Source organism: Curcuma longa, unplaced genomic scaffold (genome assembly GCF_044706935.1).
Source record: "Curcuma longa cultivar G26 ecotype Majalengka, Jawa Barat unplaced genomic scaffold, ITB_CL_G26_1.1 utg509_np1212_2302976_RagTag, whole genome shotgun sequence".
NCBI classification, from domain to species: domain Eukaryota; kingdom Viridiplantae; phylum Streptophyta; class Magnoliopsida; order Zingiberales; family Zingiberaceae; genus Curcuma; species Curcuma longa.
In genome coordinates, this window is record NW_027435603.1 from 759,569 (window position 1) to 783,814 (window position 24,246).

At 36.1% G+C, this 24,246-nt stretch overlaps 6 protein-coding genes across 7 annotated transcripts; 3 read left to right on the forward strand and 3 right to left on the reverse strand.

Moving 5' to 3' along the window:
• Nucleotides 1-728: 728 nt before the first annotated feature.
• LOC141820586 (external alternative NAD(P)H-ubiquinone oxidoreductase B3, mitochondrial-like) lies at nucleotides 729-6,239 on the forward strand. Its single transcript, XM_074707920.1, has 10 exons — nucleotides 729-841; nucleotides 1,137-1,404; nucleotides 2,279-2,485; nucleotides 2,762-3,012; nucleotides 3,149-3,365; nucleotides 3,484-3,588; nucleotides 4,722-4,994; nucleotides 5,125-5,246; nucleotides 5,654-5,773; nucleotides 5,908-6,239. The coding sequence occupies exons 1-10, from the start codon at nucleotides 765-767 to the stop codon at nucleotides 5,993-5,995; spliced, it is 1,728 nt and encodes a 575-aa protein (XP_074564021.1). The 5' UTR covers nucleotides 729-764; the 3' UTR covers nucleotides 5,996-6,239.
• A 217-nt stretch (nucleotides 6,240-6,456) lies between these two features.
• Nucleotides 6,457-7,443, reverse strand: LOC141820540 (putative histone H2A.2). The gene is made up of 2 exons (XM_074707866.1): nucleotides 7,091-7,443; nucleotides 6,457-6,840 (listed from the first exon to the last, which is right to left on the reverse strand). Exons 1-2 carry the CDS (start codon nucleotides 7,277-7,279, stop codon nucleotides 6,625-6,627), a joined length of 405 nt encoding a protein of 134 aa, XP_074563967.1. The 5' UTR covers nucleotides 7,280-7,443; the 3' UTR covers nucleotides 6,457-6,624.
• A 228-nt stretch (nucleotides 7,444-7,671) lies between these two features.
• On the reverse strand, nucleotides 7,672-11,205 carry LOC141820587 (large ribosomal subunit protein uL1-like). Of its 2 annotated transcripts, none has more exons than XM_074707921.1 (6): nucleotides 11,125-11,205; nucleotides 10,899-10,934; nucleotides 9,838-10,057; nucleotides 8,897-9,062; nucleotides 8,122-8,327; nucleotides 7,672-7,915 (listed from the first exon to the last, which is right to left on the reverse strand). In XM_074707921.1, exons 2-6 carry the CDS (start codon nucleotides 10,901-10,903, stop codon nucleotides 7,862-7,864), a joined length of 651 nt encoding a protein of 216 aa, XP_074564022.1. In that variant the 5' UTR covers nucleotides 10,904-10,934; nucleotides 11,125-11,205; the 3' UTR covers nucleotides 7,672-7,861. The 2 variants fall into 2 exon arrangements, with proteins under 2 accessions (XP_074564022.1, XP_074564023.1); XM_074707922.1 differs by having other exon boundaries at nucleotides 10,899-10,952; nucleotides 11,125-11,185.
• A 2,894-nt stretch (nucleotides 11,206-14,099) lies between these two features.
• LOC141820592 (putative uridine nucleosidase 1) lies at nucleotides 14,100-18,107 on the forward strand. The gene is made up of 9 exons (XM_074707928.1): nucleotides 14,100-14,219; nucleotides 15,876-15,991; nucleotides 16,144-16,203; nucleotides 16,458-16,640; nucleotides 16,805-16,909; nucleotides 17,188-17,284; nucleotides 17,367-17,474; nucleotides 17,561-17,696; nucleotides 17,803-18,107. The coding sequence occupies exons 1-9, from the start codon at nucleotides 14,147-14,149 to the stop codon at nucleotides 17,909-17,911; spliced, it is 987 nt and encodes a 328-aa protein (XP_074564029.1). The 5' UTR covers nucleotides 14,100-14,146; the 3' UTR covers nucleotides 17,912-18,107.
• Nucleotides 18,108-18,578: 471 nt separating this feature from the next.
• On the reverse strand, nucleotides 18,579-21,483 carry LOC141820613 (fructose-bisphosphate aldolase 1, cytoplasmic). Its single transcript, XM_074707956.1, has 2 exons — nucleotides 21,359-21,483; nucleotides 18,579-19,921 (listed from the first exon to the last, which is right to left on the reverse strand). Exons 1-2 carry the CDS (start codon nucleotides 21,387-21,389, stop codon nucleotides 18,873-18,875), a joined length of 1,080 nt encoding a protein of 359 aa, XP_074564057.1. The 5' UTR covers nucleotides 21,390-21,483; the 3' UTR covers nucleotides 18,579-18,872.
• Nucleotides 21,484-22,109: 626 nt separating this feature from the next.
• LOC141820764 (protein S40-7-like) lies at nucleotides 22,110-22,829 on the forward strand. Its single transcript, XM_074708125.1, has one exon. It carries the CDS (start codon nucleotides 22,110-22,112, stop codon nucleotides 22,827-22,829), a length of 720 nt encoding a protein of 239 aa, XP_074564226.1.
• Nucleotides 22,830-24,246: the final 1,417 nt, after the last annotated feature.

Genomic DNA, 24,246 nt, shown 5'->3' on the forward strand with positions numbered 1-24,246 from the left:
CTCGACCCCTTGTTGAGGGGAGATCTGGACTTCCTAACTTGATGGATGCTTTTTATATTACTCATTGTGCTTGATATTCACGTCATCGTTAAATATCTTTGTCGGATCAACATTCATCGCTATTATAATTATAATATTAGCTCCTATAATTTATTCTATATTATTGTTCAATTTCCATCAATTTTCATAAAATTATAGTTTTAATTAAGTTAATAAAAAATATTTTTAATATGATAATATGTGATAATTTTGATTAAATTAAAATATATATCAAATTAATTCATTACTATAATAATAGTAAACATAAAGAATGTGATAAACGCTATTTTATTATTATTATTTTTTTACAAAAAATGTTAACCAAAACAATAATAAAAGGCGTCTTTTTATTTTAAAGCGATGCAAGATTGTATTGCGACAGATAACACACAGCGGCGTAAAACACGTGTTCCCTTTCCTCTACAAAAGGTTGGAACCGCCAACCTAGCGGCCCCCCACTCTGGCCCCACAAGTATGAGGGGGAGTAAATCATGGTGAATGCGAAATTGGCTAGGACATAGTGGCTCGAGGAATTGGAAACACATACCTTCAACTGCAAGCATCTAAGCTGCTCCCGCCCGTGGGGGCACGTGTTCCCTTTCCTAATAAACGGGAAGGTTCGCCATACGGAAGAAGGTTTTCTCCTCCTCCGCAAAGTCGTCTGCAGCTCCCTCTCTCCAGATCTCTCCTTCCCTCTCGGTCGATCGGTGCCTGAATCACCGGAAATGCGTCTCCTCGCCTCCTTACTCGACGGCGCTGCTCGACCCTCCTTCTCCAAGCTCGTTATCGTCTTCGCTGCCAGGTCGTGTTTTTTTTTCTTTCTCCTCAATGGTTCCAACCACTCTGTTTCTTGATCGATTTTTTGCCTTCTCCTAGCTCGTTGTGGTCTTCGCTGCTAGATCCTTTCTTTCTCCTCTACGCATCGCTGTGCTCTTCGATCGAATTTTATGAGACGGGTTTTCCAGTCTTAATTGTGAATTAATCTTTGTATCATACGAGAGAATGAAAATTGTTCGGTTCATATCATAGTTGGATGCAATATACCTCTACTTGATTATGGTTATTATTATTTTGTGCTGAATCTCGGTATGTTGCAGTGGTGGAGGCTTAGTGGCATATGCCGATGCAAGACCAGATCCAGCTCCGGATGAACTAGCTCAGGTGCCTCCCAAGAAGAAGGTGTTAGTGCTTGGAACTGGTTGGGCTGGCACGACTTTCTTGAGGAATGTTGATAGTTCCATGTACGACGTGCAAGTGATATCTCCACGGAACTATTTTGCATTCACGCCTTTGCTGCCGAGCGTCACATGTGGAACAGTTGAGCCCCGAAGCATTGTCGAACCCATACGAAGAATCATAAGGAAGGTATGTGCTTTTCAGAGTAATGAATTCTCATCTGTTTACTTTAAGACAGGGCGAATGAATATGTATTGATGATCTTTGTTGCACAATCACCATCCAGCCTAGTTGGGAAAAAAAAATTCCATATGTCTACTGTGATATAAAGGAGTGCTTATAGGCAATATTGAAACTGTTGTTTTCTTTCGGAACGTTCATTGTTGCGAGAACCATATGGTATGGTTTGACAACAACTCCTATAGAATTATTAGCTCCCACTTGTTATCCTTGGATAAAGGATACTTTACTGAAGAGTTAGTACCGTACCATATGAAATTCTGATTTAATCTGAAACTTGGTCTAAAATTCCAGAAAAATGCCAAAACTACCTATCTAAAAATCTTAAGCCAAAACTACCTATCTCACACAACCGCCAAATGAGTTCCCAACTTGAAACTCTGAAATAAGTTGGGTGGCTTTGTTCATGTTTACACATCACTTCCTTGATGACGTGCACAAAAATTCTGTCACAGTTTAACCTACAAGAAGTTTGCATTGCCAATGCTCTTAATGAGGATTTTTCCTATCAAATCAAATAAGTATTAATTGTTTAACTCCGATGATCCTGCACAAGGAAATTTTGTGCTTATAAGAACTTCAGTTGACAAAAAAAGGGTGGTTTTGATCCAATTTCGTTTATTATTTTACTGTAGTACACTGCTATAGCATGGATCACATTATGATAGGATGGGGATAAGGTTGGAGTCAAGTGTTTTCTTATACTTTTTGTTGTTTCTTTTGATCATTATCTTTCTCAATTTGGTTCATTTTTGCTCTGAGATATTCTGTATCATAACCAAAAGATTTATTATGATTCTTTCATTGATCACAAATTTGGTAGAAAGGTGGAGAAATTAAATTTTGGGAAGCTGAATGCTTGAAGATTGACGTGGAGAAGAAACAGGTTCTTTGTCAGACTGACATTGGAACAAATTTTGAAGGAAATGGTGAATTTGTTGTCAATTATGACTACCTGGTTATAGCAGTTGGGGCAAAGGTAAATACCTTCAATATACCTGGCGTGGAGGAGCATTGTTATTTTTTGAAGGTAATTTCACACGACAATTGATTTCTAGATGAAATGATTGGCATACCCTACTTTGTTAGTGAAAAATACTTGGGTCTTTCACAGGCTACAAAATATTTCCTTTTTTACAGATGTGTTGGAATACAGATTGTCTTTTTCTTTTACCTAATTCATTATGTAGGGATATATTGATACTAATCTTGTACTTTTTATTGTTGCTGTCTTGGATTAATAACACAGAGCCAATAATTAAATTATGTGAATTATTCATTTGGATGAAACTTTTATTTTTTGCAGGAAGTAGAGGATGCCCAGAAGATACGGAGGAGTGTGATCAATTGTTTCGAAAAGGCTACACTTCCATATCTTGATGAACAAGAGAGGGCTAGAATTTTGCACTTTGTTGTTATTGGTGGTGGTCCATCTGGTGTTGAATTTGCAGCAGAGTTGCATGACTTCGTTACTGAAGATTTGGCTAAATTGTACCCAACCGTACAAAACCTAGTCAATATAACAGTTCTTGAAACTGCAGAACACATATTGACCATGTAATGTGAAGATTAATCATTGTTTGTTGAAGTATTTCAATTTCTTTTTTGTCTGTAATTGCTCCATTACCTGAGTCTAGAACAACTATCCTCTTTCTCTCACGTTAATTTTTTTGAATTGTCCTATCATGCTCAGGTTCGACAAAAGGATCACTGAATTTGCTGAAAAGAAGTTTCAAAGAGATGGTATTGATCTGAAGACAGGATTTAAGGTTGTAAAAGTGTCTGATAAGGCTATCACTACTGAAAATGTGTCACATGGAGAGACTTCTATACCATATGGAATGGCAGTTTGGTCAGCTGGCATTGGCCCCCGTCCTGTGATATTGGACTTTATGAGAAAAATTGGTCAGGTTAATTGCTTCTTTCCTGTCATGACGTTTTGTTATTATTGTAAACCTGGTTCTGAGATTTCAACTTGCTTTGTTTCTTAGTCTGGATATTTCTTTTTTCTTTTGCTGGTTTCCACAGGGCAATAGAAGGGCAGTAGCTACTGATGAATGGCTTAGAGTGCGTGGATGTGATGGTGTATATGCTATTGGTGACTGTGCCACTATGAGCCAAAGAAAAGTCATGGTATATACTCTTCTGGTTTTGATCCTATGATCTGTCGTAGTATCTATGGCACATCGAGAAGCACTAGTCTTATCATTGCACATGGAATGTCATTATGCATATGTGCACACTCTTTCTCTACTAATGCCTTTTGTTCGCTAGCATCTATGGCTTTACTATTACCAGTCTTGGCTAGTCTTGATAATGTTCCCTATTCCTTCATACAGGGTTCAAATCATGTCTTCTCTAGCACAAGTAGTTGTATAAGTACTAATACATCCTCTTCTTGGCTAGATTTTTTCATGTTTAATATGGAGTTTCTCTAATAAGAATTGTTTTTTGTAGATTGAACTTGTACATTCAAAAATCATGTTAATCCTACCTGTTCCAACATATTGTTTTCTACGTGTACAATTCATTTACATAGTTCTGTCTAAAATAAAATACTTAATTCTAGAAGTTGAAATTAAAGATTTCAAGGAGCATTGCTTATTCCTCAAATAGAACATATTGCACACATGTAATCAAAGTGAATTGCCATTTTAAGATGTATACAGGAACTAATCACAAAGTAACCATCTTGTGTCTCCTCTTGGTCATTGTATTCACATTCAGTTAATGGTAGTCAACAAAATAATAAATATGGTACAAAGAGTTTCCATATTCTCACTTTAGGCTTATTGTACTTTTTCCCATTGTTATGATTTGTTCCTATGTTTTCCTGAGGAAAGAATGGAAGCAATTCTCTCTAAAATTTGTCTAGAAAGGTTGATATAGGTAGAATATTCTAGTCAATTGGATTTTAGATTTTAAGTTTATATCAGCCTCAAATCAATGTGATCCAATGTATCTATTGGAAGTAATTAAATATACTAACACGTAAACTAATACATTTGAAAGTTACTCATTATGTTAAGGAGCATGATCGACGAAATTATGTTGTCAAAATTTTGTAAGACCCATTATCTAAAGAGGGCAAGTTATCATTAGAACAGAACACTATGCAGTCTTAGATATGGATAAATTCAATCAGAACCATGGAACTTTTGTATGTTTTAATTATGGTTTCTGCTCTCTTTTTTAGATCCGTGCCTAACAAATGTATTACATGAATTATTATTCTAAAACATTCTCCTAACGTTACCTGTATCCAGGAAGACATCTTGGAAATCTTTAGACTTGCTGATAAAGATAATTCAGGAACTTTAACCGTGAAAGAAATCAAAGATGCTCTAGAAGATATTTACATTAGGTATCCCCAAGTTGAACTCTATCTAAAAAGCAAGCAGATGAAAGACATTCTTGATTTGATAAAGGCTTCGAAAGGTGATGTTAAGAAGGAAGATGTCGAAATCACTATTGAGGAGTTCAAAAATGCTCTTGCTGATGTTGATTCCCAGGTCAAAAATCTTCCTGCAACAGCTCAGGTATTTATCTTTCTGGAAACACTTTTTCATTGTGTTCATATGTTGCAGCGTTATGAAGGAATTTTGTGTTGACACATGCAATGTAAGGTCCTGCTTCATCTCGTTTCCTTTTGTTGCCTGCCACTTGCAGGTTGCCGCACAACAAGGAAATTATCTTGCTAGATGTTTTAACAAAATGAAGGATTCTGAAGAGAAACCTGAAGGCCCCCGGCGGATAAGAGAACCAGGCCGTCATCGATTTCGTCCCTTTAGGTACTTGCTCGATTTTTCCCTTTCGGTTTCGTTTGTTAGCAAAATGCAAAAGCTGGTAGTTGGATTATTTAAGTATATGTTCGTAAAAAAAGAAACTTGGGTGAATGAAACTCCTAATTGAGTTTTAGAATGAGTCAATATACATCCCACTATTGATTGAAAAGTTGACTGTGTGACTTTGTTGCATCAAGAGCATTGGAGTATGGCACTCCTGCGCTACCTTGATTATCAATATAGGAGATATGTCCCATTAACAATCTTATGCTTTGGTGGGTAGTGCAATGTTTGATTTGGTTGAGTAACCAGACTTCAAACTCTCAGGGGAAAAAACAATTTACATAACAAGGCACACTTTCAGAACTGGATCTCTTTCTGTATCTCTAATCTCGGTTTGTTCTTTCTTAAAGATATAGGCATCTTGGACAATTTGCTCCTTTGGGAGGAGAACAAGCTGCTGCCCAACTCCCAGGAGATTGGATTTCCATAGGACGAAGCACACAATGGCTTTGGTACTCTGTATATGCAACGTATGTGATTTCTTTCTCCCTGAGTCAAGCTTTTGCCTTTTCGCATCCAGTCAGGCTTTTGCACTGATATCACCTAAACTACCAACAAAGTATGAGCACAAACTGATTCACTTATTATCTGAATCAATATGCAGCAAACAAGTGAGTTGGCGCACAAGGGCACTGGTTGTATCTGACTGGACTAGGCGGTTCATTTTTGGGAGGGACTCAAGTGGCATATAATTCTGCAACAAAATATAAACTTCGTCTTCTTATACAATGGTTTTGGTCTAATTTCTGTAGCTTATTCCACAATAAAAATGAGCTGCCATTTACTTTGCTGCTGATTTTTTTGTAATAAATCTTGATGTAATCCTCATTCACTTTCACTGGGGATAACTTTCTTTTTGACCACTTTCCAATGAGAAAGCATGATTGTTTGTTCCTCTACTAAATTGTTCTTTAGCCATATATGCGTTGTTCCCTTTCATTGAAAAAGAAAAAGATCAATAGAAATGTTGAATATGACAGATGAAGATTTACGTTACCTGTACGAAAATCGAAACGATCTAGTGAATGAATCGAAATCCTAAGAAAAAGATCTAACTAAAGGGGAAAAGACCTTAGAACAACCCACTCCCTTTCTGAGTTTCATTCGAGATCCAAGCGGAAGAATGAAAGATTGGCAAGGAACCCCAAAAACAAGAACCAGAGCAAGCACTCGCAGGGTTTATCATTTCACAAGACAAATGGCAAGGAACAATCGTCAAAGCTAAAAAAAACGCAAAACCGAAAATAATCCTAAAGCAATGCACGACGAGGATCTAAGCAGATTTTCAATTCTGTGCCAGTCTGCTAAAGATTGAATCTTTTCAGTCATCATCTCCAGGAGCAGCCTTAGAAGAGCCGCCTGCCTTCTTAGGGAGGAGGAGGTTATGGATGTTGGGCATCACGCCGCCGCTGGCGATTGTAACCTCTCCCAAAAGTTTCGATAACTCCTCGTCATTCCTCACCGCAAGCTGGATGTGCCTGGGGGCGATCCTGCTCTTCTTGTTGTCCCTCGCTGCATTCCCAGCAAGTTCCAAAACCTGAATAAATGAGGCACTTTGGATAAAGCCTCATTCTTTAAGCAATCGATGTATGAAATTGACGAAGCCCGAGACGACTTTCAGCAATCAGGATGACAATTTTCAAACCCAAAACCAAAGATTCGCGGGAGGTTCAGGAAACAAAAATCGCAGATTTTTCACAAACCAGACCAGATGCCGACCACCCTAATCGAATCGGAAACCAGGAAGACAAAGCTATCGAGACGAAAAGAGGGGGGTAGATCCATACCTCTGCGGCGAGGTACTCCAGGACGGCAGCTAGGTATACGGGAGCGCCAGCGCCGACGCGCTCCGCGTACTTCCCGGCCTTGAGTAACCGCGCGATCCTACCGACGGGGAACTGGAGCCCGGCTTTGCTGCTCCTCGACGTGGCCTTCTTCGCTGCCGCGGAGGCGATCGATTTCCCCCTTCCGGCCATGGCATCGAAGTCTCCAGGGCTTGGTAGAGACTGCGAAGCGCCCGGTGAAACTACACTCCAACTTATAAGCCGCGGCGAGAGACCGCCATTGGCTGCGATTGACAGCACGCGGATCGCTCTTGCTAGCCGTCCGATGAATTACAGTTCGAACGGTTGGATCATTCATAAATTAACAGATTTACCAAATCAACAATAGAAAAGTAAAATTATCAATTACTTTTATTTACAGAATTAAAATTTTATGTTAAAATAAAAAAATTTTACATACTAAACTTGCGAATAAATTTCATTCATCATCAACATGAAACAATGGAGAAACTTAAAGCATGAAATAAATATGGAACATCAATATGAATGGCAAACTTAAAGCTTCAAACAAGTGAATGCAGGATCATGAGGATTCATTGGGTGCAAGATTCTAGCAAACTATTACAATGCAAACGAGAAAATAATATAAACTAAAAAACAAAACTGAAATTGATGTTCGATATCATTTATCCTTCCATACTGATTGATAAAAAAAAAAATCTTTTACCTACGGATTTTCATACTCTTGATTGCTACTCTGAGTTGAGAAAACACTTAGAATACGCGATATGGTTTTCCCATTGTGCTCTTCAGGTATAGGCATTTCACCTGTGAGTACACAGACAAGCATACGAATGTTGAGTATGAAGTTGAAAATAGGGAAGAAGAATTGGAACTTCAAAAGGAAATCAAGAACTAGAAAGTATCCTCAATTTAGCATGTCAATTACTTCGAGCAGTTGAGCTTTTCAGAGAGATGAACAAAGCTAACTTAAGTGTCTAAAACAAGAATTGAAGGGGCGATGGAGAACTCACGTTTTGCCAGTTCTTCTTCAGCAAAGACACGAGTAAATTGACACTCGTTTGCACATTCTGAAAAATATGTTTTTCCTCCATGCCAACATTGGCAACAGCAACGCCCATGCAGAGGACCTTCTTGAGTTGAAATTTCACTGTCGCCTTTGTCTCATTTACCTTTGCCTCCAACGGTTCTTGGTGGGTAACTAATGCAGGAAACTTCCCTGTGAACAATTAGCAAATCCAAGTGAATATAAAAGAAAAGAATGATTCCATAAAGAGCGAGTTCATAGGTAATATGGAAAATATACAAAATTGAATTCCAACCTTTCTGAAATTAAAATTACCCTGGTAACTGTATACTGGTAAAACAATGTCATTCTCACAAAAGGCATTTTGTTTTCATATAGGAGTAAATACATGTTGCATTTTGAAGTAAGCATTTAATATTAACGTAATTTCCATCAGTTCAAAGCGACTATGGTGTAAGAGCAACTAAGCTAATTATACATATCCTTAAAATTTCAGTATAGCTTGCTTAAATACACTGCAAAACATTGGTGATATGTTGATTTTTATATATGCATATTTGAGCTTGTTTTCATGCAGAAGCACACAGCATGTATATGACACCATTTGATGTGCAGTAACATTCAGTCTTGTTCAAGAATAGAGAGTAGCAACACCAAAAACAGAATTATTCTCCTCAGGTCACTGGCAAATGGGGAAAAAATAGGACTGCCAGCTGCAGAATCACATATATTAAACAACCATAAAAAGAATCAGAGCTTGCCTGCCTTGTTAAGACCAGGACCGAGAAGACGAGGAATCTGTTTAATGATAGCTTCTGATGCTAGGAAAGCATGATACTTCTTAGCAAGTTTCTTCACAAGCTTCTTGTTTTTGTTCATCTTCTTCAAACTCTCAACGTCCATGTAATCAAGTCCTATCTTCTCTGCCTGAAAGCGACAAGAATTATTAGCACGACATGCTTTAGTCAGTTTCTCATTAACACAAGTAGCAACGCATCATGATCAAGAACTCTGGAAGTTGGAATTCTACAAACTTAAACAAGAAACTACTTAACACTATATAGATTAATAAGATAATTATTTCAGATTCAGATTTTAAAAAACTATAAAAAACAGTCACAATACTTTTATATCGTGTTTACTTTGAAAAGGCTTTGATCAAGAGAACGGGGCAGGTTAACCAGTTCAAGCCAAGCTATATCACACATACAATTGACAAGATTCAACTAGTTACATTTTCCTTTTTACAATAAGATCAATATTGTTAGTCGTAGCTGATCAAAAGCAAAAAAAAAACATAAAACTCATCCAACATTATCTTATGATAAAACCAAAGTTTGTTAAGACTTTGTTTACATGAGATAATAAACTTATTCTAAAGACATAAATACCCATCCTTCAGGTACGATTTATTAAAGAATAAAGAGTTGCTAGTCTTTTCTATGCAGGAGAGTTTTGCTTCCTTACATTTCAGACCAACATTGGCAAAAAAAGCAAACTTGAGAAAAAAGGGTCCAACTTGAAAAAAAAAAAAAGCATCCTTCCAATTTCACTCATGCATGTTTTCAGTCATCATTATTTCCTACCATCCAACTTTCTTTGTTGGACAACAACCAGAAATGACTTCATAACAGATATAAACATGGATTCTAGTAAATCAACAGTTTGGGAAAAGGATAACAAAATGTTCCAATATGAGTACCTCTTCAACATGTTGTGCATCACCCAGCATGCAAACTTTCATTTTAGGGCGTGGAATATGTTGTAGCTTCACAGCACCACTGAATCGCTTATCCTTTTGAGGATCATAATTTTTCAAACCAATCTGTAGTTCGATTGTCTCAGAAAAATTACGTTTCTTTTCTCGAGAATCAGCCAGGATTTGTGAGATAGCTTCCTTCACAACATCACTCTGCAACTTACTGTGATTGTAATAATATTTTCAGAAGGTTAGTTCAACGTGAAAAAAAAAATTGAAACTGTAATTGAGCATTATTGTAACTGCAAAGTAATGTGTACAATAAGAAAATTTTGGTAATTCATTGCAAATTTCCAGAATGTGACAGGATTGCTAATGAAGTTGACAGGAAATTGGGAAGATTAATAGTGCAAATATATGCAAAGCAAGAGACAATTACTTGATGTAACAGAAAACAAAGGAGTTTTGCAAAGCAAAGCAAGTCATGAAGCTTGGAAATAAGGAAGGAAAAAAATTGTACAATAATATAGTGCAGTAATAGAAGCAAATAATAATATGCAAGGCACAAAATGAACTATCACAACAAACAGTAGCTAACTGACTAATTTGCAGCAGAACTAATATTAGGCCAAATGCTTATTGTGATTAACAAAAATAATGCTAATCTATAGAAAAATTACATGAAAGTTAAAGAACAGAACAGAACATCTTGGAATTTTTTGGAAGGATTACCATAGCCGACTTTGTACACTTACCTAGTCCACAACCCACAAAAAAAAAAAAATCGATTATTTTTTTTTTGTCCAAAAGTATAACTACACAGCCATAGAGGGAGGAACTCATACGTAGTGATCAACATACAGTGGACAACAGGTGATTGATTTTCGTAAATACTTCAAACGATTTTAACCAAAGGCATTTGAGCAACACATAGGTCATGTAATTGAAAAAATGCGGATTCCACATGTGAGAAAACAATGAGACATGTAAAAGGAAACAGATAGTATCCAAAAAGGATCTGACAGCAGCATCTAAAGGGGATTACAGACTGAATCCTGAAATACCTCATTTTTCACGCGTACGCCTTCGTTCTTTCGACCCTTCAAAGAAAAAACACACTGGTAAAATGAGCTCCTCCACCAAAAAAAAAACAATTTTTACGGGAAAAAAATCAAAATCAAAACAAATTTTCACCGTTAAAAACCAAAAACCAAACAGCGGATCAAAGTGCGGGAAAATGCCTAGGACAAGAAAGGACTAAACGAGCATCAACTACTTTGGGAAGCACACCTCAGAGCTGCTGGTAGGACAAGATCACCGAACGCCTCCTGGATCGCTACGGGAGCAGGAAATGCGCAATTTATGTATCGCGAAATGCGGAATTGGAGGCGACCTCCTCAAAACCCTAAAATTCCCCAGATGATCACTGCTGACCGTTGGATTTGGAACCAACGGGCAACCTATCTGGGCCTGGGTAGATTGTTGGGCCGGGCCGTTTCCATTGCAACGTCAGAGACATCCATCTAGTTCCATTATGCAATCGAACATTAAATAAATAAACTTATTAGCTTATTAAATTAAATAAATAAATTTAAATACATATGATTAAACATTCATTAATATTTATAAATAATATTTATGAATCATTTTTATTAATAAAATTAACTGCACGAATCCATGGGGACGATAAAAACTCATCTATGATTGTACAATATGAGTTGATTTGAAATAGATAAATTTGATCATGTACTGAGTCATTTTATGAAAAAAAAAAAGAACTCGAATGATTTTGAACTCGGATTATTAATGTTTATGAATATAATATTTGTCTCATATATGATATATTAGATAAATTACTTCAGCTAAAAAACAGTGAAGGAGTGGGTCGATTATTAAAGTAGGTTACTTAATTATTATTCCAAAGAAATATTATGATAATTACTTATGCCAAATTAAAAGCTTAAGTTAAGAAAAATATTAATTTGGTTTATTATAGTAACTCACTCTTAACTTAATTGGATTAAAAATCTGATAACTTCCTAATATACATGTGCGTCGGCTGGATTTTTTCTTTTGTTTTGTTTATTTTTTAAATTTATAATTAAACTATTTAAAATTTTAATTTTAGCGTTTTAGAACTGGATTATAATATTAAAGTAAAAAAAAAAAAAAAATTTAGTCGTTACAAATTTTTTTTATTTGAATTTTTTTATATATTTAATACTATAACTTAATTTATAAATCTTAAAAATAAAATTCTAAGTAATTTAACCATAAATTAAAAAATAAATAAATAAATCCTGTCAACGTAGAATCATGCACTGTGCGTCGCACAGGATATCACGATTTATAATCCGATCTTCTATGCGATGCATAATGCGCGACTGTGACTGTGTATCAACAAGATTTTTTTTATTGTTTTTATTAATTATTTTAGTTTGCGATTAAGGGATTATGATTTTGCTTTTAGAGATTAGGAGTTAGATTATAATATTAAATAAAAAAAATAGATGCTATGAGATTTTATTTTTTTAGATTTTTTTTATATTTAATACTATAACTCAAATCTTTAATCATAAAAATAAAATCTTAAATAATTTAATTATAAATTTGAAAAAATAAATAAATAAATAACTCTATTAACGCATAATCATGCATAGTCATATACACATGACAATGGCAATTTTGATAAAAAAAACCATTTCAATTATATTTGACTAATTTTGATGAAATTGGATCTTTTGATAAATAATTAAGGAAATTTTAATTAATAATTTATTTATCTATCAATATTATAATAATTTTAAGCCAATTAGAGCACTCTTTTCGAGAAAAGTTGGTACCACGACACGTGGACTATAATATTTTTAACACCCTTTTCATTTTTTTTTTTTTTTTTGCCAACTTAACTTAGATCCAACTATTTATAATATTTAAATGAAATCTCAATGCAGTTTCACATGCCAATGCATCATCCCACTTATCCATCAAATAAGAAATTTTATTTTTTATTTCGACACTCAATCTTTCAAATAAGTAATATTTAAAATAAAGAGAAAAAAAATCATAAATTTATATTAATAATTTCTTTTAATATTCCACCACTATTTTTTGTCTTTTATTTATTTTTATTTCTTGCTGTCTTTTTAGCTGTCATTCCTTAATATTTTATTCACAATTTTCAACTCAACTGTTTGTCTTTGGATGACTGTTAGCTAGTGCAGGAGAATACTAAAAAAAACTGCCTTTATTCTTCAATTTTGTCGTGATCTAACGATCACATGGTTCACACGTGTAAAGGTGTTCTATGAACTAGGCCTATGCGATTAGAGACGGATCTTATTTAAGTTTGTCATCCTCAACTCTAACTTAATTTATTATTATTATTATTTATATAATTTTTTATTTAGTCTATTAAAATTCATTATTTTCATTTCGTTAAATTCAAGTTCCTCTGAATTTTAATCCTTGAATCCCCTCTCTCTCTATGCGATAGAATATTTAATAAATTTGTCTACATTCATGCTACAATTTTTATGAACAATCTTAGTTGAGTTGGTTACGTCGAAACAGAATTGTAGAAGAGGACAAGAATTTGAATCTCGATGAAGTCGAGATAATACCCTCCTCCGTCGTGGTCAACTACAGTTTTTTGATTTACTTCTATAAATAGTCATGGAACTGATCGTGTGAGACCGCTAGGATGACAAATTTTATTTTTATAAAAAAATATTTAATAAATTTATTCATTACACTTGCTCCACTTCCTCCATCCACTAGGCAGTAGTGATGGTGCTAATAAAGAAGAAGATAAAAAAGAAAGAAAGATAAGATTTGATATGTAAATAAAAGTATAAAGTTGATTTTATTTGACTAAAAAGTTTAATAATATTTCATTCGGTCTAAACTTCGAGTATATTATTTATTAATCCAGAATGTAAAATTAAATTTTATAATGTCATAATTTAATATCTCCATTGATATTTTTGTCAAAAAATGTATACTCCAAATTCAGGAATCTTAAGGCATCCTTAATTAACGGCGTTCAGTGGGTCCGACGAGGTTCCGCCGAACGATTACATTTGACCTACCAGCTTCTTACCGGAAACGCTGCTGGCGGGTGCCGATTGGGTCTCCCCGAACAAAGTCCTGGCCGTAGCAGCGAATAATCCATCGACACGTGTGCTCTCCCTTGACAATGGAATCTGTTTTATTGGTCGAGGTTATAACTTATGACCTGCGCTCTCTCTCTCTCTCTCTCTCTCTCTCTCTCAGTTTCCAGAACGCTATCAATCTGCCTGAGGGAGAAGCGATGGAATCGAAGTCTTCCGATGCATCCGCAGATAGGAAAATGAAGGTCATCATCGACACAGATCCCGGAATAGGTCCGTACCAGCTCCGTTCTTTCCCTCTCCGAAACATTTCCGTAGATCGGCGGTTGTCTTTTGATCGTTGTCGTCCTTTCTATACCGTGATTATGTTCTTTGAGTTCATTTCCTGCCTCAGTGATGGAATAATGTCGGACGATTTCTTCTGAGAAGAAATTAATTGTTTAGCTTTCTTGCTAGTTTATTTTTGGTCTTCTTTTAATTTTTCACAATTCAGATTCTGACTAGCTTGTTCAAAGGGTAGTTTTCAGAATACCTCTTAGTATTTTTCATCAGATTTTCAAATATCCTTCATTATTAAAATATATCTATTTGTATCTTTTAAAATTATTTTCTAAATCACTCGTTTCAAAATGCCCTCATCATCAGCCCTTTAATTATTTTAGTGGAAGCTTCTCCTTGCGCCCTTATATAAAGATTATTATTATTTTTTTATGTTCTTCTACCGTAGTTTATAAAGTATCATCTTGCCACCTGTAATTCTCAAATACATCTCACAGTATAAGTTATATTTTTAATTAATAGAAAAATATTTTCTGGATGATGTAAGATAAGTTAAAATTGGTCGCAAAGTCACTAGCTAGCGTGTTTCAGAAGACTAGATTTATTTTATAAATAATTTAGGTGGACACATTTGAAGATAAGTCTATATTCATATTCAAATGCGGTGCCATGTGCATGACTTTCAAATTAGTATATAATAAATTATATGATTGAAAATTATTATTCAATTCATTTTAGTATGCAGTATTGACATTGTCACAAGGAAATTTTATTTTATTAATATATTATATATATGTTTGATATATATGATTAATATATTTTACCAAGCATAGCACTATTTCACCAAACGAGTTCTCATAATTATTTTTGTTATACTAAATATGTTTTTAAATATTATTAAAAAAACATTTTATATTTTATAGAAGTGGAAATTTCAGAATTTCATGAACCAAAAAAATATTAGAATTTCCGCTTTAGGTTCTTTTCTGAACTAGGCTGCTTTTATTGTATTAAACTAATTATTTATCTCATTAATTTGTAGGGCTTTCTCCACTGTATTTTGCATAACATATTCCCTTCTTGTAATTCTGATCTTCTTTCTGCAGTTTTGGAATTTTATATTTTGCCGTTAGTAATCTTTTTAAAAAAAATTATATTCTACCAATTGGTAAAAGAAACCAAACTACATGAGTGGAGGGACAAAAGAGGAATTTTAAAAAATAAGCTTTGTTTTAGCTTTACAATTGAAAAATAAGCTTTAAGTATCTTAATCCATGAAAATTCGAAGCTTGGCTGAGGAATATGAGAAAGAAAGTGGTTTGCCGTCAATGTTTCAAAGAAGAACTTTATGCTTCTCAGTTACAAACTAAATCTTTTCGGATATGGCATTAGATATCCTTGATAAAGAGTATGGAGGCATTCTATGGTTTTCCAACATTAATCCGCACAACAATTTATTGGATTCTTCTACTTAATTCTAGCTCTTCTCCCATTCTAAGCTAACAAATTGCTTTTAGTATGTTGCAGCACTTCTTTTAAGTATTTTTATGGGGCCTCTTCTGGTATATCAATTAGCAAACATTGCATAACAAGATCATCGTGAAAATAATAATAGTAAATACTTATTGCGTATTGTTACTTTGTCAGCAGATGATAGCATGGCCATTTTGATGGCACTTCAATACCCAGAGATTGAAGTTGTAGGTTTGACAACAATATTTGGAAACGCTAGCACAAAAGATGCCACTCGCAATGCCTTGCTCTTGGTACTAGTCCCCACCTTTCTCAAGAAACATGTGTTCCTTCACAATGCCATCTGAAACTTAAGTTGGCTTCTAGTGTATTCTTTTACCACATTCTTTATATCACCTAGATCACATCTATCATTACTTGCAATTTTTAATGTCGAGATGGATAGTGTGAGATTGCAGGACACTCTGACTTGCCAGTAGCAGAAGGTAGCCATGCTCCTTTAAATGTAAGCACTTGCTGCCATTTACTATGTTTATTCATTGTAGAACAACCGACTGGTATCTGAACTAATTCAGTTTCATTGTGTATGATTTTATCTTATTCTTCTTCAGCATATTCTGAATAAAAAAGGAAACAAGTCATACATTCCTTTGTTTAATCAACTACAGTTTATGATGAGTCACATGTTTGATCTTATTTAGCTATGAGTAATGAGTATAGACCTTAATCATCTTTTCACAATTTCATTTGGTCCTATAGGGTGAAGAACCACGTATTGCTGATTTTATTCATGGATCTGATGGCCTTGGCAATATATTTCTCCCACCCCCTACTGCAAAAAAGATAGACTTAAGTGCATCAGAGTTTTTGGTTGATACAATTTCTCAGTACCCTGGTGAAATATCAATCCTTGCACTGGGACCTTTGACAAATTTAGCACAGGTACCCATATTTGGATGCACATGCTTCTTATTTCAACTTCTTACTGATAATTATAACAAGATAAATATAATGATGAACTGTCTGTTTTGCTCAATTTTCTTTCTTTTTTTAAATTTTACAGCAAATATGACACTATCTTTACACAATGATATTATGCTCCCTAGGCCATCGAAAGAGACTCACTCTTTGCAAGCAAAGTGAAGAGGCTGGTCATTCTCGGTGGTGCTTTCCTTTATCCTGGAAATGTTAACCCTGCTGCTGAAGCAAATGTAATACATTTCACCTTGTATGAACACTATATAAGTACAAAATTTTGATCTTTATTACTGAAACTTATAATATACTTCCTGTTGTTTTGTAACTTAGCAATAATCTTATAATTTTAGATACCATTTATACTATAGGATAAATTGATCTTTAGAACTCTGCCGTATGCTTTTCAGTTAAAGAACACTTTTGTGTAAAGAGTGTCCTTGTGCGTCCTCCAATACTTAGCCATCACGCTAGTTTTATCAAATATTGAAGCTTTGCTTTTCCAATCTTGCAGATTTATGACGATCCAGAAGCAGCCGACATTGTTTTTACATCTGGAGCAGATATAACAGTGGTAGGAATAAACATCACAACACAGATCATCTATACAGGTATGCAAGCTATGCCCTCTGCAGCTTATTGTTATTTCCATGAATTCAGGAACTTGCACTGAGAAATCTACGGTTTTCTTAGATCAGGATATCTCCGAGCTTAGAGACTGTCATGGAAAACACTCGCAAATCCTATACGATATGTGCAAGTTTTACAGGGACTGGCACGTAGAGTCTCGAGACATTTATGGTAGATCAGCACATACCCAAAGCACTCATTTTACTTCAACTAAAATCATGGAATTCTTAAGAATGGAGATTGATTTTGTTGTGCAGGTATTATCCCCCATGATCCTGTCTGCTTTGCAGCACTTGTTCGTCCAGATCTTTTCACATTCAAAAAGGGTGTTGTCAGAGTTGAGACACAGGGTATTTGTAGAGGGCAGACAGTAATGGACCTAGCATTGAAAAAGTATTGCACCAGAAGCTTTTTTTCAATCAAATCTTATAATGTCTTTCCTTTCTTCTTCTTCTTTTTTTCGTTTTCTTTTTTTTTCATGGGGTTCGATCTCTTGCAGGTGGCACACTAGCAATTCTTGGACTGGCTATTCACCTGCTGCAGTTGCATGGACAGTTGATGTTCCTGGAGTTGTTGCTTTTATCAAACAACTAGTTATGAAGCCATGAAGAAACACTGGAGACCTGAACGGCTCAAGGTTTGCTGGGAAATATCAGAAGGTACAATACTTGGTGATGCATGTATTAGAGTTTAAGTTTATCACTTTTGCCACCAAATGAGAATAATCACATTCAATATGTTATGGGGATACCTTGTGATCAAGAGAACATAAAATAAAATAAAATTGTACTATTATTTGTACAACTTACAATTTGTAGGATAAGCCTTTGCCATGATCTCATTGTTGGCTTAAGCTCCAGATGCTAATATTATATTTCATTTGTTAGGGACCATGCATGAATGTTGTTGGAGACTATTTTAACATTACTTGTTAATAACTTAATTCTCAAATCACACACTATTAGATTTTAACATTTAAAAACATATATAAAATCATCTTCACTATAAAATCACATGGTGAAATATTTATTTTCTATAGTAAACAGTATAAACACAAGGGGAATTTAACATGATTTAAAATAAGTCAACCTTGTTGAGAGAATTCAAACATGAGCACAAAAAAGTACTATAAAATTGAGACAAACCTATTTGTATTTTTCTCATTGTACATAAATTTTTTGTAATCATAAGAAAACAATAGAAACCATCAGTATCTCATTATGCTAGCAAAACATTAGCGTCAACTGTGAGAATTCCAGTAGCATAAGAAGTAGATTTATCAAGGTCTAAAAAATACTTAATAAACACATTTAATGAGAATTCCACTAGCATAGCAAGCAAACTTAGGAGTTCTAGAAAATACTTAATAAACACTCACAAGGCATTACATGTAATGACATGTTTAACAGCCCCTATTATCAGCACCCCCCAAACTGCAAGCATTAGTGCTACTACAACATATTATCCTATAGATTCTTACTCTGGATATTATCACAGAGACATACCAAATTCATCTTCAATGCCTACACATACATTACCTGAAGCTGAACAAAGTTACTATAAACGATGTCAGTACTTGTAATCCTTCACATGAAGACTCTCTGAGACTCCTTCACCCTTCACAGCGTCTCCCTTGTATGTGCCCAGAGTGGCCTCTGAGTTTGCTTTGCATCTTGTGAGGAAGGCAGCTCTTGCCTTCTCCACATTTTCCTCCTTCCCGACCCATGTCTTCAGTGTGCTCTGCTGCAGTGCACGGCCGAATGAGAAAGAAAGCGACCAAGGTTTCTTCGTTGCCAGCTTGTTCATAGCATTCAAGTTCAAAGTCGCCTCTTCTTCGCTCTGCCCACCTGAGAGAAAAACAATGGCTGGCACGGCCGCTGGGACTGTCCTCTGAAGGGTGCGAACGGTGTACTCTGCCACCACCTCTGGTGCCACCTTAGGTGCATCTGAGCCCGGAGTCACCATGTTAGGCTTTAAAAGAGACCCTTCAAGAAGCACATGATGATCGTTTAATGCTTTGTAGCAGGCAGCAAGCACCCGCTCTGTCACCTCCGCGCAGCGATCAATACTGTGAGGCCCATCGACAAGGATCTCTGGCTCCACAATAGGCACAAGTCCATTTTCCTGGCAGATAATAGCATATCGAGCAAGCCCATTGGCATTCTCATTGATCGCAAGCTGGGAGGGCTCAGTAGGACCGATCTTCAGGACAGCACGCCACTTGGCAAATCGAGCACCAGCCTCATAGTACTTGGCACAACGCTTGCCAAGGTCATCATGACCTTGAGTGGTAGTCTCACCATTAGTGCCAGCAAGTTCAACAGTACCCTTGTCCACCTTGATTCCAGGAAGAACACCTCCTTCCTTTAGGACATCAACAAATGGCTTCCCATCAGCAGTCTTTTGATACAAGGTTTCTTCAAAGAGAATCACACCGCTAAGGTACTGGAGTGCACCAGGGGTGCAGAAGAGGAGTTCCCGTAGTGCTCGTCGATTGGCTTCAACATTCTCAACATTGATGCTGGCCAAACGCTTACCAATTGTTCCAGTGGATTCATCAGCAGCGAGAATCCCCTTTCCTGGTGTGCCAATGTAGGAAGCATTCTCGATGAGCTCATCTACAATGTGAACCAAATTAGCATCCATTAGATCTTAGATAACATCCAATTTTCTCAGAGTGAAAACAAAGGGCTGAAATTCTTCAACATGATCTTTTAAATCACAACATCAAAACTACTTATCAGATCAACAGTTACATTTCTGTAAGAACTCTGTTGCTAGTGATGTAATATCCTAGTTCCAAATAATAGCTAATTCCAACCTGAATCTACTGTGCTGAATTGGGCCATCAACAATTAATCAGAAAGAAATATAAAATCAGATGAAATTAGATTGAACCAATCCAAAAAGATGGAAAAGAGAGGTCAAATTGTCAAATTAAAGATTATTCAACTCAAAGATGAACCAATAAAGGTGTGTTAATTTATCTACATGAGTTTTGCATGTAGAACATTAGTTAGTTAACTTACTTGGCTGTTCATTGTCTCTTGAAATTTAGTTTAATGACCAATCAATGATGTAAAGTTATTGTAAGAGGCAATTTTCATATGCAGATTAGATCTGATCATATAGTGAATTAAAAAAATCAATATTCCAAAAACTATAAATATGAAATATTAGAAATAGTATTTTTAAAGAAATAATTAGGAGAGAATATTGAAGAAGCAATCAAACTATGCTAAAAACAAAATGACAGGATAGTTACAAAAAAAAAGTGATACACAAAATATTAAAAAGAAAAAAAAAGTTTCAAAATTAACTAAACATTGCAAAAGCATCATAACATTAGAAGAAAAACATTATAACTTCTAAAATGAGAATAGTTCTGAACTTATTTAAAAGGTTATATAGGATTATAATTGAATTATCCATCAAACAAGCTCTAACAGTTAAACACTACTAACTACTTCTTTACTAAATCATTTGGTTCCACTATTAACTATTTGTTTACTAAATCATTATGTTTAGTTTTGTTAAAAAGATTTTTAAAGAAATTACCATTCGGTACAAATTGACATCCTCTTCAAGAAACACTCCCTATTAGCTTGAAGATATACGCCTAAGAAATTACTTCTTTTGAAATATTCTCTCTATATAAAGACTTTGATTTGGATAACAAGCAAAAATCTTGCTTTAAACATCGAAGAGCAACAATGAAGAAACATGTGCAGCTGGAAGAGTTTATGGCAAGGAAATAGTTATAAAGATCAGGCCAAAAGCAAAGCACTCCATTAATAGAGATGAACTGGATCGGTACAAAAATATAAACTAATAGAGACTTCATCAGTGTCAAAGACACTCATTTTCATACAATCCTACAGACAAGAAACACTAATTCCAAATTAAACTAATAAAAGAACAACTATGTTCCTATCAAATCCAAACTAAATTCATCACCTAGATCAGACAGAAGTCGATCGGTTTCAACAACTTATACAAACTAAATCCCTACTTACTCAACGAGGAACAAGGAGATTAGACGAGGCATCACTTACCATGGTACTTCCCGCAGCAAGCCGCCATCATTGCCCGATCGCAGGAGGACAGATCACAGATGGAGTGCGGACTGCAGAGGAGAATATAAAAGAGGAGGAAGATTCGAGAATGGCGGTGGCGTCGTTCCGAAGCGGGACGTGGCGGGATCGAACCTTGGCACTTTCTTTAATGGGCCATTTCGGCCCATTGGCTCGTTTCCTATTTATAAATTTATAAATGAAAAATAATTAAAATATAAAATAACTAAAACATTTTAAAAATTACATTTAAATATTAAGCACGACAACGCGACGTGGTGTCCATGAGTGTCGCATGCTCCTTGTGCCCATATTAATTATTAGAATAGTAAAAAACGTGTCCTTCGTTCGTAAATAATTAAAATAATATTTTAAATTTTTTAAAAATATTTACAACTGTTATGATTCTAACAACCACTGACTTACTATTATAATTATTATTATTACAGTGAACTGCTACAATATATATAAAAAATAAAGGACGCCCTTATTTTGCCATATTATTGCATCAAAATAATAGATTTTGTTGAAATTGATCTAAATACAAACATTCAAAACCTAAAAATAGGAAATGTAGGGCTTGTTGCCAACTTAAATACTAAATAAGGTTCCATTGCTCAACGGCGCACTCCCTGCTGATTTGTCTCGAGCGGCTGTAGTGACGTAATCCGTAACCACATCTTCGCCGCCGTCCTCCGCCCTAATCGCCACCGTCGACCCGACTCCTCCACCCATGGACGGTCTCCGCCACCGCCGCACTCCCAGCTCCGAGCGCTTTCTCGGCCTCTTTTCCTCGCCGCCCTCCGACTCCTCCCCTTCCGCCGCCGCCGCCGCCGGCGTCGAGCTCCACGAGGCGGAGGTCCTATGGACCTCCTCCGTAGATGCCCCCAAACCGAGCCCACGGGCCGCTGCGACGCCGATCCAGACCAGTGGCGGCGACCGCACTGCCGCTCTCCGCCGCCCCGTGGACCGTAACTTTGGCATCCTCGCCGCGCTGCCCGAGGACGGATCCTCAGACCTGGTTCCCGCCGCCCCTCCTATTCTCCTGCGTAAGACGTCCATTTCCTCCACCTCATCCTCCACTTCCGACTCGCCCTCCTCCTCCTCCTCCTCTTCTACTGCCGCGCGGATGATCCCCACGATCCCCAAGCCGAAGCCGGAGTACTCTCCCTCGATGCCGGCGGCGAGGATGCGGCAAGCGCAGTCGCTTCCAGTCGACGTGCCTGTTCCTCCCCGGCGGGCGAGGAGGTTCGATCTGGAGGCCTCCGATGGACCTGACGCTGAGGATGGGCAGGAGATGATGCCGCCTCACGAGATCGTAGCGAGAGCTTACGGAAGGGCTTCTCCCACCACGACCTTCTCGGTGCTGGAAGGGGCCGGAAGGACCCTCAAAGGGAGGGATCTCCGGCGTGTCCGTGATGCTGTGTTCAGACAAACTGGGTTTCTCGATTGATTCTGTAAGTTGTGTTCTTCATTGATGAAAATCTGGATCTTGAATATTTATGGCATATGATTCTGAAATTGTATGAAATCAAACTACATTTTGTTTTGATGCGAATAATCGACAAAAGCAATATGCTTCAGTCATCAATTCTTTCTCATTCATTCAAAAATAGATTCTTTTCTATGGCCAATATGAATATTTGTCATGTATGGCTGTCGATTCTACGAAATCAAACTGTATTTTGCTCTGCTTGATGGAAGTTAGTGGGCGAATTGACAGTTTTTTCCCTCATTCTTCCAAGTTTTGATAAATTCTATAGCCTGAATGAATTCCTGTGGCTTATATTTGTGGAATTGTATGGAATCAAACTATATTTTGCTCAGTTTCATGGGGATTCACTTGGTAAGAAATTATGCTTCTGTTATCATTTCTTTCTCATTTAATGAACAATCAGATCTGTAAGAGGCTTTTGCTAATGGAGAAGTTCATTCTCTCCTTACTTCCTTTAGCATGGATTCAACATTCCCCTCTCAAACCCAAGATTGCTACAAGTGAAGAACTGACTCAAAATGATACCAATGCAATTACATCCTCTGCTTCTCACTTCTTACTCACTTTAACATGTACTTTAGCAAGGTTCACTATCATTTTGCATTTCAGTTATTGTCCAGTAATTTGTTCCCTTGAATTGAAGGTTTTGACCTTTGAATAGAAAAGACAACAAGACTTGCAAGTTCATTTCATTTGGATTCCTACCTTCTTGTGGAAACACAATGCTCCTGGTAACCAAGCATAACTTCATTTCATTTGCAAGTTCAGATACAGATTTTGTTATTTTCCTGTACTGCACTCTTTTATCGGCTCTATTTGGGTAAACAAGATCTACCATAGATCGGCAGGTTTAGCGTCAAAGGTGTGCAAGCAAAAAGTAAGTACTGACTAAAATGTTTCCACCTTCATAACAGTAGACATTCTTTTGGAACAGTATTGCTAGCAACAAATGAAGGATAGTTAGAATTCTTAGGAACTTTGGTCTTGAATCTGTATTGAGTTTCCATAGAAAATGAATAGATTGCATAGAGCATAAAGCAGAAGTTATCATGATTTATCAAAACCTTAACCATTTTAACAGCAACAGCGAAAGGATTATAGTCAGTTCCTTTAAATTTTTTTGGTTTCCCTTCAATTTCTAACAATGACAAACTTCAATGCAAGTGTCACTATAATTAGAGGGGAAGTAGAAGAGGAGAGGACAATGGGAGGGGAAAGGGGAATGGAAATGACTGGTTCAGGTGTTTGTATCCATTCTGACATCTAACTAGTGCTAAATTTGTTGGGATTTTACTTTATTGTGTGCAAATATTTATTAAAATTTAAAATTTTGATTGATAAGTTGCATTCAAAGTGTTAGTTCATATAGTGTGAT